The following is a 20136-nucleotide window of genomic DNA, read 5'->3' on the forward strand; positions in this document are numbered from 1 at the left end:
CTTTATTTCGTTTCGAGACCTATCGAAAAGAACGTTAATAATTTGGTTCTCTATAACTCGTTAACACTCACGTTCGCATTCTTGACTTTTACTGTAAGTATAGCCCGCGGTAAGCCAAAAAAGTACTTGTTAAAAAAATTGCCGGCCGGGGTGGCCGAGCGGTTCTAGACGCTACAGTCTGGAACCGCTCGACCGCTACTTCTAAGTTCTAGGGGACTGATGACCTCAGAAGTTAAGTCCCATAGTGCTCAAAGCCATTTGAACCATTTGTTTAAAAAATTAAACAATGTTAATATTTTTCAAGATACATCGATATTTTGAGGAAAGGTGAACTCGATAATTATGTAGATGTTCTTAGCGGACAGCCCTACAGTAACTGTTTTAGACTTATTTTTTTTGCATATCATGCTATTAAACAGTTTTTACGGTTTTATTAATTGTAAGCATTAAAAAATGACTTAGAAGACATTGCAGGAGCCCTGTCAGCACCAAAACAACAGGAAGGCAGCTCCATAAGCAGGAAATTGTAGGGGAAATTATATTTTTCCACTTTCCCTTTATGCAATATAAGCCGTCGATACGGTTCCTCTTGATAACCAAACACTTCGTCTACCTTCTTTACGGAAGCACCCACAATAGGTGCACCAGCAATTTGCCCACGCTCGAATTCACTTAGCTCCGACATAATGCACTCACAACTACACAAACACTGACACTTGTAACGTATTGAGGACATTGCACGGGTGTCGTTCAATGTCAAATGCAACAGCAGAACTTGCGGGGCTGGCTAGCATCTGCATTTACTTTCAAGCATGCATTTCTCGTGTTTTTTTCCGTATTTTTGTCCAATCCTTGTATGTCCCTTGACTCTGCAATATTATCTGCCAGATCCTGCTTAAAAACTCAAGCGACCAGTACACTTTTGCCACCCACGGGGGACACGAAGATGTGGATCATATAAGTTTTCTCAAAATCTTGTCATATGTAGACACGAATGTACGTGCTGGACACGTATATTTAAGAACATAAAATAATACGTGGATCTGATAAGTCATCATGAATGTTGCTCTATTCCGTTGTTATTGCACTATACAATCACTTGTAGTTAAAATCACTAGCTGGGCGGAAGAAGGAGAACAAAATTAGCTTCCTCTTGAAACTTGGTTTTATATCTGCTACACTCTTCATATTAATGAATCAGCAGTTAAAGAGCGCCTCAATGGTACAATCAAGCACCTCCAGAGAGGAAGGCGGATCTGCGAAGTGTAATGAAGCTCTCTTCTCCCCATATTCTTCCCCCCGCCCCAGTGCTATTGTCAAATCAGAATAGCTTGTTAGTGATTCACTTTATCTCCGATGATGACCTAGACGCAAAGAATCAACCCAATAGTCTGTCAGCTAATAAAACTGAGACCGAGGGAATGCATCGATCCCTAAAATTTTACACGACCTAATTCGTTTAACTGGCAAAAGTGTTCCTCACAACACTAGCTGAAAGCACCTCGCTAACCTGACTTCAGCGTCATTTTGGATTCGACGAAGTTAACTTGCGGAATCTTAAGACGAGTTCTGCGAAAGTTACTACTTTGGAGGGCTATGTGATTTTCTTTACTTAAACTAGTTCGTTTTAGGTAAAACACACGAGAATTTGTCGCAGGCAAAAGGACGAAGATGTAAGTGCCCTTTAGAAATATTTATTTGTAATATGGACAGGAAATCTTCCTTGAAGCTTCTCTTGTATTTGTTTTGATTGTTTTAGTTTCTCTACGAAGCCGGCCTTAGTATTTCAGAAACGTACCATTCACGGTACTTCATCGTTTCAGCTTGTAGTAGGTGAAACAGACAGTGATTATAGATCAGTTTTTCGTAGAATATTACTAAACAAACAATCATTCGAAGTTCGTAACATTCTCATGATTAACGTACAGGTTTTTGGACAGAAATGTAAGCGAGAAATGCATGCTTGGACATAAATGCAGACGCTAGCAGAGCATTAAAGTTGCGCTGTTGTATTTGGCCACGAACAGCACATGTGCAATGTCCTCAGTAATTTGCAACTGTCAGCCGTTGTCACAAAAGTGTTCTGTGTAGTTGTGAGTGCATTATGTCGGAGCTAAGTGAAATCGAACGTGAGCGAACTGTTGGTGCTCGTATGGTCCCCGACCGGGACTCGAACCCGGGATCTCCTGCTTACATGGCAACGGTCTATCCATCTCTCTCTTTCTTTTTTATCTCATTTTGGTCATAACGGATCGTTGTATTTATTCGGGGCTTTTTTTTTTTTTTTTTACAGAGGGCAGCTAACCCTCTGACAGGACACGCTGAGCTACCGTGCCGGCTGAAGGCTGCAGGTCATCAATGGTGTCTGTTCTTTCGGATTTGTCCGAAAGAACAGACACCATATCCATATACACTCCTGGAAATTGAAATAAGAACACCGTGAATTCATTGTCCCAGGAAGGGGAAACTTTATTGACACATTCCTGGGGTCAGATACATCACATGATCACACTGACAGAACCACAGCCACATAGACACAGGCAACAGAGCATGCACAATGTCGGCACTAGTACAGTGTATATCCACCTTTCGCAGCAATGCAGGCTGCTATTCTCCCATGGAGACGATCGTAGAGATGCTGGATGTAGTCCTGTGGAACGGCTTGCCATGCCATTTCCACCTGGCGCCTCAGTTGCACCAGCGTTCGTGCTGGACGTGCAGACCGCGTGAGACGACGCTTCATCCAGTCCCAAACATGCTCAATGGGGGACAGATCCGGAGATCTTGCTGGCCAGGGTAGTTGACTTACACCTTCTAGACCACGTTGGGTGGCACGGGATACATGCGGACGTGCATTGTCCTGTTGGAACAGCAAGTTCCCCTGCCGGTCTAGGAATGGTAGAACGATGGGTTCGATGACGGTTTGGATGTACCGTGCACTATTCAGTGTCCCCTCGACGATCACCAGTGGTGTACGGCCAGTGTAGGAGATCGCTCCCCACACCATGATGCCGGGTGTTGGCCCTGTGTGCCTCGGTCGTATGCAGTCCTGATTGTGGCGCTCACCTGCACGGCGCCAAACACGCATACGACCATCATTGGCACCAAGGCAGAAGCGACTCTCATCGCTGAAGACGACACGTCTCCATTCGTCCCTCCATTCACGCCTGTCGCGACACCACTGGAGGCGGGCTGCACGATGTTGGGGCGTGAGCGGAAGACGGCCTAACGGTGTGCGGGACCGTAGCCCAGCTTCATGGAGACGGTTGCGAATGGTCCTCGCCGATACCCCAGGAGCAACAGTGTCCCTAATTTGCTGGGAAGTGGCGGTGCGGTCCCCTACGGCACTGCGTAGGATCCTACGGTCTTGGCGTGCATCCGTGCGTCGCTGCGGTCCGGTCCCAGGTCGACGGGCACGTGCACCTTCCGCCGACCACTGGCGACAACATCGATGTACTGTGGAGACCTCACGCCCCACGTGTTGAGCAATTCGGCGGTACGTCCACCCGGCCTCCCGCATGCCCACTATACGCCCTCGCTCAAAGTCCGTCAACTGCACATACGGTTTACGTCCACGCTTTCGCGGCATGCTACCAGTGTTAAAGATTGCGATGGAGCTCCGTATGCCACGGCAAACTGGCTGACACTGACGGCGGCGGTGCACAAATGCTGCGCAGCTAGCGCCATTCGACGGCCAACACCGCGGTTCCTGGTGTGTCCGCTGTGCCGTGCGTGTGATCATTGCTTGTACAGCCCTCTCGCAGTGTCCGGAGCAAGTATGGTGGGTCTGACACACCGGTGTCAATGTGTTCTTTTTTCCATTTCCAGGAGTGTATGTAGTTCTGGCAATACCAGCCATGACCTTCTTCTTCAGTGTGGATTCACACATATTCCCCGAACTCTTACGGGACTTGGTAAGAATGTCTTCCACGAGTAATGAGTGTGTTGGGGTGGGACACTACGAATGTAGTGTGCGGACATACCAGATGAGAATGTGGGTCTCGCAGGAGGCGTGCCCGAGTCGTACTATCCTCTGTGCCCTCGGTGGCTCAGATGTATAGAGCGTCTGCTATGTAAGCAGGAGATCCCTGGTTCGAGTCCCGGTCGAGGCACCCATTTTCACCTATCACCGTTGATATATATCAACGCCCGTCAGCAGCTGAAGGTATTAAATTAATTCTAATTTCGTTCTAGACGGCTGCAGGTCATCAACGGTCTAAGTACATCGAGTCCGACGGTCGTTGAAGAGGACTGTGTCGAAAAATAAGCGAACGACAGGGGTGAAAGTCACTGCAGAGCTGGATGTCGCAGCCGCGAACCCTGTCACCACCAAAATAACAGGAAGGTGGTCCATAAGCAGGGAACTGCAGGTCGAGCTAGAATTCCAAGCTACTCATTAAAGATGCACTTGCCCGTAACAGGAAAACTTTGCACCAAAGCCTTAAAGCCTGGGCTATGGAGCAATGGAGGAAAGCCAGTTACTCGATTGAGTTTTGTTCCCCAGCGTTTCCAACTTCTGGCCGAGTTTACGTCCCGAGAGTGGAACATGGGAGAAGTTTGATGATCATCTGGGTAGTCATATGGCGGTATTCCAGAGGTCCCATGGTTGTTCTGCAAGGTCGCATTACTGTCAGAGACTGTGTGACCAGTTTCGCTGATCAAGTCAGTCCCATGGTACAATGTTTGTTTACCAATGATGGTGCTGTGTTCCAAGACGACAGGACGCCTGTTCACACAGCTCGCATCATCCAGGATTGATTTCGTGAGCAGAGGATGAACTGTCGCATTTTCTCTGTCCACCACAGGCGCCAGATTGCAATATTATTGAGCCTTTTTGGTCTACTTTGGAGAGACGGGTGCGTGATTGCAATTCACCTCCATCATCGTTATCTGAACGTGTCTCTATTTTGCTGGAAGAATGGTATAAGATTCCCTTAAAAGCCATACAGGACATGTATTTATCAATTCGACGACGACTGGAAATTGTTTTCAATGCCAACGGCTTTCCAACACCGTATTAGGGATGGTGATGTGTCGTGGGTTTGGCGTTTTATTATTTTCGTCCACATCTGTACATTCGAAGAAATGTCACATAATATATCAAGCAGGATAAAATATGAAACAATGGAAACAGAGGAGTTGGCTGCTACTAGAGTAAATTCAGATAATATACGTTACTATTTTCTTTAATCGAAACGGTCAAGGGTCCAGTCCTTGACCGAAAGAACAAGATCTTTTAAAAAAAAACGATTCGCTGGCTACTATTTTCTGCGATATCTTGACAAAATATTGTTTACGCTGAATTTTCAAAGTTATTCATGTTTTTACTCGAGCTGTATTTAAATTTACACACTTCGCAAACAGCTAGCGAGTAATATATCATAAAGTAACATCCCAAGTCATAATTCTACATATTTCAATTAAGATTAAACCAACACAGAAATTTAACTAGCTGTTTTTACTCACGTTGTATTCACGTTGTATGAGAATCGTCTCAGAAGATTCGTCGTGTGGAATACATTGGTAGTGGAAAATTGTTACACTGAAGTATTTCCAAGTTATAGTTAAGAAGCACCACTACTAGTTTACAGATAAATTAAAGCAGTCTTTTGTGATATGGCTATCTATATACACTTTCTCTTTGGCTTTCTTCAGGCTTTCAATGCCGTTTGAAGCTGTGGGTCTGCTACTCATCCTAATCGCCACGCTGTTCGCCGTGATGGGACACTGCAGCTGTGACCACAAGATGCTCATCGCATGTGGACTCTACATCCTCGGAGGTATGTAACAGTTTAATATGTCGCCAAAGAAGCCCATGTTCCTTGTTCTGGTCGTCCGATTGCAATTTATAGTCGGTATAAGCACAGGAACGATTTATGAACTAGGCTCATAGGTAAGTATCATTGTTAATTATAGGGAGCAGTCAAATCAAAACGAGACGGATGGAAATGAAGTAAGTAAACCGTCCATTATTCCAAAAGTAATCGCCATAATTGTTAACACATTCATCGCACTGTGAGACAAGACGGTCAGTGTCTCCATGGAAAAATGTTTCTGGTTGCTTACGGAACCATGGAAATTTGAAAAATTGTTATAAGTTCCCATGGGACTAAACTGCTGAGGTCATCGGTCCCTAGGCTTGCATACTACTTAGTCTGACTCAAACTAACTTAAGCTAAAGACAACACACAAACCCATGCCCGAGGGAGGACTCGAACCTCCGACGCGATGAACCGCTCAAATCAGGACCGTCGCAATGCACCCTAGGCCGCGCGCACGGAATCATGATAGTACCCAGGTGTGCACCTCTTCGTCCAAAGCAAATTGATACCCACTGAAATCTTTCTTCAGAGCTCTAAAAATATGGAAATGGCATGACATCAGGACTGTATACACGATGTGTAAGAGCTTTCCTGAGAAACTTGTGCAGCGTAGTCGAAACAACCTTGGCAAAATGTGGATCCACCCACGGTACAGAAGTTTCGCTGGGAAGCCCTTACACATCCTCCATACAATCCCGATCTCTCCCCGTTCGATTTCCATATTTTTCCAGCTCTGAAGAAAGACATTCGTGGCCGTCGATTTGTTTCTGGCGAAGAAATAAAGCCGGCCGGTGTGGCCGTGCGGTTCTAAGCGCTTCAGTTTGGAACCGCGTGACCGCTACGGTCGCAGGTTCGAATCCTGCCTCGGGCATGGATGTGTGTGATGTCCTTAGGTTAGTTAGGTTTAAGTAGTTCTAAGTTCTAGGGGACTGATGACCTCAGTAGTTAAGTCCCATAGTGCTCGGAGCCATTTGAACCATTTTTTTGAAGAAAAAAAATTGTAAATTTGTGGTAAGATCTTATGGGACCAAACTGCTTAGGTCATCGGTCCCTAAGCTTACACACTACTTAATCTACCTTAAATTAACTTACTCTATGGACAACATACACACACATGCCCGAGGGAGGACTCGAACCTCCGACGGAGGGAACCGCGCGGACCGTGAGAAGACGCCCCAGACAGCGCGGCTTCGGCCGCGCTGGATTAGCCGAGCGGTCTCAGGCGCTGCAGTCAAAGACTGTGCGGCTGGTCCCGGCGGAAGTTCGAGTCCTCCCTCGGGCATGGGTGTGTGTGTTTGTCCTTAGGATAATTTAGATTAAGTAGTGTGTAAGCTTAGGGACTGATGACCTTAGCAGTTAAGTCCTATAGGATTTCACAAACATTTGAACATTTTTGAACACCGCGCGGCTTCGGGCGAAGTAGTGTACGCCTTGGCACCACAAACATTTTCCCATGAAAGCACCCACCGTCTTCTCTCACAGTGGGGTAAATGTGTTAACAGTTAGGCGAACACTTTTGAAATAATAAACACTGTGCTTACGGTTTTTTTTATACATATGTCTCGTTTTCATTTCACTGCCCCTTATAATCCACTTCATTCCTCCAGTTACGAAAAAGTTGTAGTCCTTTTCACGTGTGTTATAAAAGTAGTTTAGGGAGTTTTGGAGTCGACATTATAATCTAAAGCTAAATTGTGAATTTTGTAATTCACAATTTAGCTTTAGATTATAATGTCGACTCCAAAACTCCCTAAACTACTTTTATAACACACGTGAAAAGGACTACAACTTTTTCGTAACTATTAGTCTCAGAGGTTTCGTAGGTAATGGTCCCACTTTTGGAGATAACCAGTTCAGAAAACTGACCCCTTTCGATTACTTTCATTCTTGCTCTTACTCAGTTCGTCCATTAGACGGAAACTACACTGCTAGCCATAAAAATTGTAATGCAATGAAGACGACATACAAATGATTAGCGTTTCACCTCAACTGTACAATGTGCGTAGGAATAACGCCATCTGTGTCCTGTGTAAAAAGAATTACACAACGGGTTTCTCATCATAAATACCATTTGAATGTTGTTTGTTTGTGATAAGATCGTATTATGCCTCGTGTAAGGAGGAGATACGTTTAGCAGCACGTGTCGGAGTTCGACGGAGGTAGCAACGAGGTCTATCGAAACTGCAGCGTATAATTCCACGATACTGCTGCTCGCGATGCTCGGGGTCACACGACTGTCATGCGAGTATGATGAAATGGATTATTACAGGAGGGACGTACTCAAAGCCATGCAGGATCGCAGTGGCCTTGTGCAACTAGCTCCCGAGAGGACAGACGTATTATTCGCTCGGCTATTCAGGATCTCACAAACATGTCCTGTACTTTGGATCAGGAAATGGACTTGTTTGCACAAGACAGGCATCCATTCTGATATACCGAGAGAGGTGGCGTAGTTGATAGCGCACTGTACCCGCGTTCGGAAGGACAACCATTCAAATCCCATCCCAGCCGTCGAGATTTTGCTTTTTGCGTAATTTTCCAAAATTGCTTAAGGCAAATTCCGGGGAATAGTTACATTGAAAGAGGCGGCTGACATCCTTTCCATTCCTTCACTAATCCGAGCTTGCGATCCATCTCTAATGATCTCATTGTCGACTGGGTGTTAAATACAGGTCTCCTTGCGATGAGGATAATATAACGACGACTGGAGCACCACGGATGTGAGTCTCGCCGACAGTGGTGTGCCCAGGGACAACAGTGGACACAGGCGTGAGATTACGTCGTATTTTCGGACAAGCCCCAGTTCGGCATCCAGAATCACGAAGGACATACCCATGTGTGGAGGTTCCGTGGAAAACGAACGTTGACACATTTCCTTCGTCACCGTCGTACGGATCCAGCACCAGGCGTGATGGTATGAGTACACTAAGCCTCTAGTTCGCTTAGATCATGCCTGGCCAAGATTTGCGCTCGCACTCTGCGATTGCAGCCGAGTGTGCTCAGCACTCCTGCTTCGCCTACCACTGCGCTCTTCCGATCAGGTGTGTAGGTAAGACGGGTATATGTGAAGGCTGCACGCGCCAGAAGCTTTTCAAGACGTCTTTGCAAACATAGTGGAACTACTTATAAGAGGCGATTATTGCAGCGTACTTTTACAAGCAGGATTTTGTCACGTATTTTTATTTTCAACTTTTTATTTTTTGGCTAAAGAAATAACTTTTATTACTTGGTTAAATAAGTACATTATATAGGGCTAGTACAGTGAGCTCAACTCACTGATGTTGCTCTTGGCGTAACACTTTATAAAAGTCTTATAAATTCCTGGATTGGACAAACAGATCGTTGAGTTGGTCGCTACACTGTACGACTATCAGCTCAAGTTTGAAGTAATGAAGATCATTAGCAGCCAAAAGCGAGAACGGTCTGACAAATAAATCAAAATCGGTCTTCAGTCGTGCAATGTCTTGGCATCTCTTTGAGCACTCATGATGAAATGTTTCAATTCGTGAAACGTAGTCACTCATGTATGGTCCACAAATGACTGCCTTGAGTTACGGGAAATGTTCCGCATCACGAACTTGAAGCTGATTTTTCTATAGGATTACTTTTTTATTTGACAGCATCAATCTTGTCTGCAATGTCTGTTACCAAATGATTCTCCATGAGTACGAATAACTGATGATGTCGACCATAAGGGATTTTGTCACCACTCTACTTTCTCTTCACCCAGTTTTTTCCTAATGGCCGTCTTCAGTTCAGCCAACATTTACTGTCGTTCGTCAGAAGACAAGTTCCATCATACCGCCTTTGTGGCTGGTGTTGTAATGATGTTCCAAGAAGTGTTTCTCAAGCTCATAATGGTATATTAAGTACTTTGCATGGCCTTTAAACTATGCAGAAAGTAAGTCAGTTCCCATTCGGAGCTTAACGATGTGGCTTCTCTACTTTATCTTTCTTAGACAATGGCGTAGACACCGTAATATTGCAAATGCAGAAGGTTAATTTGATTTAACGCAAATAGTACTGTTAGCGAACTGCTTAGCAAGTGACAAGGCGAGTGATTTGCTTCTGGCTGCAACCTTCATTTCCCTGTTCCTCCTAATACCTCAGCTCCTCTCTCCGCTGTTCTCGGAGCACTAAGCAGGAGTCCAGACGGAGTCTCTCGCTCGCGGAGCGCTGCTTGACTAGGTCTGATTAACCAGTAATTTGGACAGCGGCGTTACATTTCCTGTGTGTAAAGGCCGATGGCTGTGCGTTATCTTCTACATCTCAGTGATATTATCTTTGTTGTGAATTGGCAGGAGCCAATTCACGGAGTTTGGAGGAAGCCGAAAGGCACGCGTTTAAGCTCACGCAGGCTGGCGTGAGGTCTGGAAAATGACAAGAAATTATAGTAGCCAAAAATAGTACATAGCTTCTGGAATACTTAACTTTAATCCATAATTGGTGTACATCGGTCTGATGGTACATGCTTCACACGATACATAGCAAAGGATAAATGGCGCCTTACTAGGTCGTAGCAATTGACGTAGCTGAAGGCTATGCTAACTATCGTCTCGGCAAATGAGAGCGATTTGTCAGTTCCATCTCTAGCAAAGTCGGCTGTACAACTGGGGCGAGTGCTAGGACGTCTCTCTAGACCTGCCGTGTGGCGGCGCTCGGTCTGCAATCACTGACAGTGGCGACACGCGGGTCCGACGTATACTAATGGACCGCGGCCGATTTAAAGGCTACCACCTAGCAAGTGTGGTGTCTGGCGGTGACACCACAATCTTTCAACAAGACCACACAATATTGCACGTTGCATGTGCTGTCCTCACCTACCTCAATAGAGAGGGTGTTCGACTGTTTCCCTGGACAGCACCTCATCCAAATCTCTCATCCATTGAAAACATTTGGATATGGGTTGCCATGAGACTGCCGCGCAACCACTGGCAATCGTCTGATTGATGAATTCTGGTATAGAGTTGAAGCATCACGGAATGATGCGGATGCATCTGTCACTGAAGCTCAGTTTGACTCGATCCAAGGCCAGATGGCTGCACAGTGCACTAAATTTCGAACCTCGTGTACTGCCAAATCAAATACAAATTTTATCGTGTATTCTTTCCACTATACTATATAGGATGTCCCAGGAGGAAAGATCAATCTTCGGGGATGTGACAGGAACCATCATTCGATCCAAGAAAGTCAAGTATACAAGAAACAATCGTCTAGTAAACATGGGGTCTCAAATGCATACCTAAAGATCGATGAGCACTTGTTCAGTAGAAAAGATGTGTTTCACGGTAGCGAAGGTGAACAAGTGCTCACAGCTCTTAAGGAATTCAATTTAGAGCCCATATTCACTGGACATTTTGTTCTTTTTTGGTCCATACAACCACTTCTCAAAATATGGAAAGCGAAGAGATTCCAAAAGAAGAAATTTATTTCACAGTATCAAAGATGAAGAGGCCAATGAGGTGCCGCGGTAGGTAACACACTAGACTCTCATTTGGGAGGATGACTGTTCAAACGCGCGTCCGGCCACCCTGATTTAGGTTTATAGTGGTTTCCCAAAATCGCTCCAGGCGAATTCCATGACGGCTTCATCCTTGAATTAATTCGAGCTTCAGCTCCGTCTCTAATAACCTCTATGTCCACTGGACGTTAAACACTAATCTTCCTTCCTTTTCTTTTTTCGAGGATGAAGTACTGCTCATAGCTCTTACCCAAGCACCACCTACAGCAGTTCTACGTATTATCAATATTTCGTCAACTATTTTCATTAAGGGTGGGTAGGACGTCAACCGGGCCGTCTTGGAGCAGGAGAGACACCACAGGACATTTTAATTTCCACTGTCTATACTTTTACGAATAAATTCATAAATCTTTGTCAGCATGACCAGGAAGGATTAAGGAATCACAATCATAGCAATGTAAGTTCAAAAAAAAATAACAAAATAATTTATTTATTTATTTATTTATTTATTTATTTATTATTTTCTTTTTTTTGCAGGTGGAAGTTCATCATTTTTTCACTTCCGTTGGCTGCGTTTGTTGCTATAGGTACACGTTTCTTCATAAGTAAGAGAGATTCTTCGATGAATTTTGTACAGCGTACAAACCATACTTACAGGTGTATTAAACCCTAGAAATTATTTAATTTATGAAACAATGAATGTGCTGTTACATTTTAAACTTCATGTTTAAAAAAAACTCAAATTTTATAGTTAATTATCTCAATTTTACCGCAGTTTTTATTAGATTTGGAAAATTCTAGAGTTTCATACACCTGCACGTATGGTTTGTATGCTGTACAAAATTCCGCGAAGAATCTCCCTCACTTATGAAGAAAAGTGCACCTATTGCAACAAATGCAGCCAATGGTAAGTGAAAAAAAGGTGAAATACAAATGTAAAAAAATTAATTATTTTCTTATATTTTTGAACTTCCACCACTATAAGTGTAAATCCTGAATCCTTTCTGGTCATTCTAACAAAGTTTTATGAATTTATTTTTAAAAGCATAGACAGTGGAAATTAAAAATTCCTGTGGTGTCTCTCCTACTCCAAGTCGTCCCGTTTGACGTCCTACTCCCCTTAAAAAGGAATCGTATGTTTTGTGGAAACAGTTTCACATTACTTACACTGCTCATATTAATAATTTTTCGCCGGGCACTGTGGCCGAGCGGTTCTAGGCGCTTCAGTCCGGAACCGCGCTGCTGCTACGGTCGCAGGTTCGAATCCTGCGTCGGACATGGATGTGTGTGGTGTCCTTAGATTAGTTAGGTTTAAGTAGTTTTAAGACTAGGGGACTGATGACCTCAGATGTTAAGTAACATAGTGCTTAGAGCCATTTGAACCATTTGAACTGATTTTTCGTTTTGATTTCTGCTTTTATACCATTTAAAATAACCAGTTTATAAATAAACTACAAGAGCTATACGGAAAGTAAGACCCGATCGCTCACGAAATGGAAACTACAGTGAAAATCAGAAATGTTGTATTTACAACAGTTGGCTACAACTTCCAGCTGCTTCTCTACTTTTCTACATAGTCACCGCTCAGACTGAGGCAATTGTCCTAGCATTGTACCAACCTCCCACTACCCTTATCATAGAAGGCAGCCGCCTGTGCTTTCTGGCAATTCTCTACGCTGATATGCAGCTTTTTGTCTGTGTTAAAATGTTGTCTTCATAGCCAGTAGTTCATGTGGCCAGAGATGAAAATTAGAGGGAGCCAAGTCCGGGCTGTATGGTGGGTGATCAAACATTTCCCATCGAAATATATGATTAAATGATAGCAGAACAAACACTGGTAGCAGATACTTCTGTAAAATATCTGGGAGTATGCGTGCGGAACGATTTGAAGTAGAATGATCATATAAAATTAATTGTTCGTAAGGCGGGTGCGAGGTTGAGATTCATTGGGAGGGTCCTTAGAAAATGTAGTCCATCAACAAAGGAGGTGGCTTACAAAACACTCGTTCGACCTATACTTGAGTATTGCTCATTAGTGTGGGATCCGTACCTGCCCGCATCTCGTGGTCGTGCGGTAGCGTTCTCGCTTCCCACGCCCGGGTTCCCGGGTTCGATTCCCGGCAGGGTCGGGGATTTTCTCTGCCTCGTGATGGCTGGGTGTTGTGTGCTGTCCTTAGGTTAGTTATGTTTGAGTAGTTCTAAGTTCTAGGGGACTGATGACCATAGATGTTAAGTCCCATAGTGCTCAGAGCCATTTGATCCGTACCAGATCGGGTTGACAGAGGAGATAGAGAGGATCCAAAGAAGAGCGGCGCGTTTCGTCACAGGGTTATTTAGTAAGCGTGGTAGCGTTACGGAGATGTTTAGCAAATTCAAGTGGCAGTCTCTGCAAGAGAGGCGCTCTGCATTGTGGTGTAGTTTACTGTCCAGGTTTCGAGAGGGTGCATTTCTGAATGAGGTATCGAATATATTGCTTTCCTCTACTTATACCTTCCGAGGAGGTCACGAATGTAAAATTACAGAGATTCGAGCGCGTACAGAGGCTTTCCAGCAGTTGTTCTTCCCGCGAACCATACGCGACTGGAACAGAAAAGGGAGTAATGACAGTAGCACGTAAAGTGCCCTCCGCCACACACCGTTGGGTGGCTTGCGGAGTATAAATGTAGATGTAGATGCAGAAAACGCTGCAGGAGCGTTCATATTGCCCCTGCAGAGTGCGGTAGGGAATTGTCACGAAGAAGGAAATGCACGGAAGTTACGTTGTGTGGGATGCATGAAATCAGGCGAAATCTCTCATAGGCACTCACACTTAATGGGAGACGCTATTTTCTAGGCATTTGTATGTGCTCACTGTGATCTTAGAAATGAAAAGGGCGACTTGATGCGATCGACAGGCATACTGGAGGCACTATCCAACCCATCTATGCAAAGATTCATCATATTTTCACTGTGGTTTCCATTTCGCGACCGATCGGACCTAACTTTCTAAATAACTCCCGTATAATTTAATCAAATAATTTCTCTTTAATGTACAGGACACACTAGCAGGTCACGTATTATTTGATTTATTTTGACTGGTTTCCCTCGTCAGCCACCGGCATTCCCCCTACTTTATGTTGACGACTACCGAGTGGTGCTTTTTTTTATTTTACACTACTGGCCATTAAAATTGCTACACCACGAAGATGACGTGCTATAGAAGCGAAATTTCACCTACAGGAAGAAGATGCTGTGATATGCAAATGATTAGCTTTTCAGAGCATTCACATAAGGTTGGCGCCGGGGGCGACACCTACAACGTGCTGACATGAGGAAAGTTTCCAACCGATTTCTCATACACAAACAGCAGTTGACCGGCGTTGCCTGGGGAAACGTTGTTGTGATGCCTCGTGTAAGGAGGAGAAATGCGTACCATCGCGTTTCCGACTTTGATAAAGGCGGATTGTAGCCTATCGCTCATTGCGATTTATGGTATCGCGATATTGCTGCTCGCGTTGGTCGAGATCCAATTACTGTTAGCACAATATGGAATCGGTGGCTTCAGGAGGGTAATACGGAACGCCGTGCTGGATCCCAACGGCCTCGTATCACTAGCAGTCGAGATGAAAGGCATCTTATCCTCATGGCTGTAACGGATCGTGCATCCACGTCTCGATCCCTGAGTCAACAGATGGGGACGTTTGCAAGACAACAACCATCTGCACGAACAGTTCGACCACGTTTGCAGCAGCATGGACTATCAGCTCGGAGACCATGGCTGTGGTTACCCTAGACGCTGCATTACAGACAGGAGCGCCTGCGATGGTGTACTCGGACTGATGACCATAGATGTTAAGTCCCATAGTGCTCAGAGCCATTTGATGGTGTACTCAACGACGAACCTGGGTGCACGAATGGCAAAACGTCATTTTTTCGGATGAATCCAGGTTCTGTATACAGCACCACGATGGTCGCATCCGTGTTTGGTGACATCGCAGTGAACGCACATTGGAAGCGTGTATTCGTCATCGCCATACTGGCGTATCACCCAGCGTGATGGTATGGGGTGCCATTGGTTACACGTCTCGGTCACCTCTTGTTCGCACTGACGGCACTTTGAACAATGGACGTTACATTTCAGATGTGTTACGACCTGTGGCTCTATCCTTCAAAAAAATGGTTCAAATGGCTCTGAGCACTATGGGACTTAACTTCTAAGGTTATCAGTCCCCTAGAACTTAGAACTACTTAAACCTAACTAACCTAAGGACATCACACACATCCATGCCCGAGGCAGGATTCGAACCTGCGACCGTAGCAGTCGCGCGGTTCCGGACTGAAGCGCCTAGAACCGCATGGCCACCGTGGCCGGCCTCTACCCTTCATTCGAACCCTGCGAAACTCTACATTTCAACAGGATAATGCACGACCGCATGTTGCAGGTCCTGTATGGGCTTTTCTGGATACAAAAAATGTTCGACTGGTGCCCTGGCCAGCACATTCTCCAGATCTCTAACCAATTGAAAATGTCTGGTCAATGGTGGCCGAGCAACTGGCTCGTCACAATACGCTAGTCACTACTCGTGATGAACTGTGGTATCGTGTTGAAGCTGCATGGGCAGCTGTACCTGTATACGCCATCCAATTCTGTTTGACTCAATTCCCAGCCGTATGAAGGCCGTTAGTACGGCCAGAGGTGGTTATTCTGGGTACTGATTTCTCAGCGTGCAACCCAAATTGCGTGAAAATATAATCACATGTCAGTTCTAGTATAATATATCTGTCCAATGAATATCCATTTATCATCTGCATTTCTTCAAGGTGTGGCAATTTTAATGGATAGTAGTGTATTTGGTTTCAGGCAGAACCCATTTCACCAGGTACAAAGTGGTGCTTTTGACTTGTAACATATTGCCACTAGCTCAGTGAATATCTGAAGATATTTGCGTGTGGCTAGCAAAACCAACAAAGTAAACCAAATAATACGCGACCTGTGGTGCGTTCTGTACTTTAATTACAACGTCCACTGTGTCCCCCGCGGGTGATGTCTGCGTTTACTAATTCTCGTTGTTCCCTAAGCCCGCAGACAAGCACTGCCTAATCTTCTCCCTGATTTGATCCATTATAAGTGGTTTTTGAAAGCCTGCGACTGTAGATACAATAGGTTTGTTTATAAATAAATAAATCTTCTGCTACCAGTCACGATTTTTTCTTTATTTTACTATTCGCACGACGCGTTTCGAGAAATAATTCCCATTTTCAAGTGCGTTTTTTGGTGTGTATTAAGTCATTTCTTTTGATGTTGTCAGTGTGTGTGAGTCTGCTTCATTTTCTTGACTTTTACTGTAATACATAAGAAACACGCGATTTTTAGTTGGGTATCAATTTTTTTTTGAGGTTAGTGGCTAAAATTTAGAAGAATTTGTACTTACAGTTTTCTAATGGTCCATTTGTATAGAGTCTCACACACACTTAACATCACACACAACTTGTTGTACACTTTACACATCGAAAATATCTTATATAAACAAAACAGTTACAAAGATCTTCTTACAGGTAGTCCACAGTTTAAATTTTGGCTGTGCTCTTAGGCGTGGTGCTTTTGGATTCATACATGTAAGGTATTTCTTTTCAGTTTCTGTCAACAGGAAATGTGTGTTCTTTAATAGTACCTGTAAGAAGATCTTTGTAGGTTTTGTTTATATAAGATATTTTTGATGTGTAAAGTGTATAACAAGTTGTGTGTGATGTTAAGTGTGTGTGAGACCTTATACAAATGGACCATTAGAAAACTGTAAGTACAAATTCTTCTAAATTTTAACCACTAACCTCACAAAAAGAATTCATCATCATCATCATCATTTAAGACTGATTACGCCTTTCAGCGTTCAGTCTGGAGCATAGTCCCCCTTATAAAATTCCTCCATGATCCCCTATTCAGTGCTAATATTAGTGCCTCTTCTGATGTTAAGCCTATTACTTCAAAATCATTCTTAACCGAATCCAGGTACCTTCTCCTTGGTCTGCCCCGACTCCTCCTACCCTCTACTGCTGAACCCATGAGTCTCTTGGGTAACCTTGCTTCTCCCATGCGTGTAACATGACCCCACCATCTAAGCCTGTTCGCCCTGACTGGTACATCTATAGAGTTCATTCCCAGTTTTTCTTTGATTTCCCCATTGTGGACACCCTCCTGCCATTGTTCCCATCTACTAGTACCTGCAATCATCCTAGCTACTTTCATATCCGTAACCTCAACCTTATTGATAAGGTAACCTGAATCCACCCAGCTTCCGCTCCCATACAACAAAGTTGGTCGAAAGATTGAACGGTGCACAGATAACTTAGTCTTGGTACTGACTTCCTTCTTACAGAAGAGAGTAGATCGTATCTGAGCACTCACTAGCTTTGCTACACCTCGCTTCAGTTCTTTCACTATGTCGCCATCCTGTGAGAATATGCATCCTAAGTACTTGAAACCGTCCACCTGTTCTAACTTTGTTCCTCCTATTTGGCACTCAATCCGTTTATATCTCTTTCCCACTGACATTACTTTCGTTTTGGAGATGCTAATCTTCATACCATAGTCCTTAAATTTCTGATCTAGCTCTGAAATATTACTTTGCAAACTTTCAATCGAATCTGCCATCACAACAAAGTCATCCGCATATGCAAGACTGCTTATTTTGTGTTCACATATCTTAATCTCACCCAGCCAGTCTATTGTTTTCAACATATGATCCATAAATAATATGATCAACAGTGGCGACAGGTTGCAGCCTTGTCTCACCCCTGAAACTACTCTGAACCATGAACTCAGTTTACCGTCAGCTCTAACTGCTGCCTGATTATCCATGTAAAGATCTTTAATTGCTTGCAAAAGTTTGCCTCCTATTCCATAATCTCGTAGAACAGACAATAACCTCCTCCTAGGAACCCGGACATATGCCTTTTCTAGATCTATAAAGCATAGATACAATTCCCCGTTCCACTCATCAGAGCTAAAAGAATTGATACCCGACTAAAAATCGCGTGTTTCTTATGTATTACAGTAAAAGTCAACAAAATGAAGCACACTCACACACACTGACAACATCAAAAGAAATGGCTTAATAGACACCAAAAACCGCACTTGAAGAAGGGGAATTATTTCTCGAAACGCGTCGAGCGAGTAGTAAAATAAAGAAAAAATCGTGGCTGGTAGCAGAAGATTTATTTATTTATAAACAAACCTAATCGTCTCCCGTTATAAGAGAGACGTTTCCTTGGGAAGAGGACACAGAATTTCTCGGTGTTCAGGTCTGTCGCTGGGCGGGGGCCTGGTGGTGTTCGCGTCGGTGCTGAGCGACGCCTACCTGGAGCGCCCCCGCGGCACCCAGCAGGCGGCGCTGTTCGACTACCGCTACGGCTGGTCGTTCTTCGTGGCGTGCGCCTCCTTCCTGATGTCGGAGCTGGCGGCGCTGCTGTCGGTGACGGCCTACCTGCGCCGCTTCCCGTCCGTCGAGGAGATGGTGAGCGCCGCGGTGCCCGGCGCCGAGCGGCTGGTGCGCAACCTGTGGACGAGCCCGCGCGGCCTGTACGCCAAGCGGCCGCTGCTGCTGCCCGCCGCCGCCTCCGGGGCCGGCGCCGCCGCCGCGCCCGACGTCTGCTCCTCCAACCCTGCCAAGGAGGCGGCGGGAAGCCCGCAGCCGCGCCGCGACGCCGACGCCGCCGACGCCGACGCCGAGCGGCCGCTGGCCTCGCGCGCCCCTCCCGTCGCGCAGCCAGACGCCGCCATCGTCGCGGACGCCGTCGCCGATTACGAGCTGGCGTCGGCCGCCGTCACCGTGCCGATCAAACTGATGGGCCCCCAGCAGAAGGCGCCGGAGCGCCTCGAAGACCCCGCCGCGGCGGGCGCGCAACCCTCGGCGACGGCGACGCCGACGCCCACTCCGTTCCTGTTCGCGGAGCAGCTGCAGCAGCAGTTCGGAGGACAGTCGTTCCGCCCCGGCCGCTACGAGACGCTGCGGCCGCCCGCCAAGAAGAAGGCGGTGAACGTGAGCACGTTCAGCTCCCTGGAGCAGTACGACACGCCGCGCGGATGGGGCGCCGCCGGAGCCGACCTGTGGCGCGCGCCGCCGCTGCAGCAGCCGCAGGAGCGCGCCTAGCCTCTGCTCGAGGCCGAGACGAGGCTATAGTCTCGGAACGCCCAGCTCTCCAGCGCTCCTCGTCTTCCTATAAACGTACTGAGTGAAAATCGTCCTTACTGACTGTGCTAGAGTAGCACACGTCCTCCGTCTCGTTCGTAGATGGCAGCAGTGTGCTCCTAGCTTCTTCGCTGCCATTGTGTGATCGTTCGACAAAACTGGACCAGCCGACGCTTCTAGGCCTACGTTCAGGTTCACAGTAGTTCATTCAAACCAGACTGTTTTCGAAGCGTATTCCCTAAATATCCAGTTCCAAGAACATAATGAAATTATTGATGTGATAATCATTATTAGATCAAACAACTCAAACAAATAGGATTGCATTTATGAAAGCACTTAGTCGTACATAACTAAGAATGGGCCGAAAAGCTCTTTTCGACACATTTAACTATAGCATTTTTTTTACTCATACGATGTCAATGTGTTTAGAAAGGTGAATAAAAAGTCGGAGATGGGCAGCCGCGCGGGATTAGCCGAGCTGTCTCAGGCGCTGCAGTCATGGACTGTGCGGCTGATCCCGGCGGAGGTTCGAGTCCTCCCTCGGGCATGGGTGCGTGTGTTTGTCCTTAGGATAACTTAAATTAAGTAGTGTGTAAGCTTAGGGACTGATGACCTTAGCAGTTAAGTCCCATAAGATTTGAACAGTTTTTTGGAGATGGGCACTGCTGGATAGAGAAGCAGGCAGTAC

General features: G+C 45.5%; 1 protein-coding gene across 1 annotated transcript in view; it reads left to right on the plus strand.

Annotated features, from left to right (window-relative positions):
- LOC126184394 (voltage-dependent calcium channel gamma-7 subunit-like) overlaps nt 1-19409 on the plus strand; it is a 173041-nt gene extending 153632 nt beyond the window's left edge. Inside the window, exons 3-5 of the mRNA XM_049926778.1 lie at nt 5656-5780; nt 18562-18869; nt 19068-19409. Of these exons, the coding sequence (XP_049782735.1) occupies nt 5656-5780; nt 18562-18869; nt 19068-19409 (775 nt within the window). The remainder of the gene's footprint in view (nt 1-5655; nt 5781-18561; nt 18870-19067) is intronic.
- The last annotated feature ends 727 nt before the right edge of the window (nt 19410-20136 follow it).

Source organism: Schistocerca cancellata, chromosome 4 (genome assembly GCF_023864275.1).
Source record: "Schistocerca cancellata isolate TAMUIC-IGC-003103 chromosome 4, iqSchCanc2.1, whole genome shotgun sequence".
Lineage (NCBI taxonomy): Eukaryota > Metazoa > Arthropoda > Insecta > Orthoptera > Acrididae > Schistocerca > Schistocerca cancellata.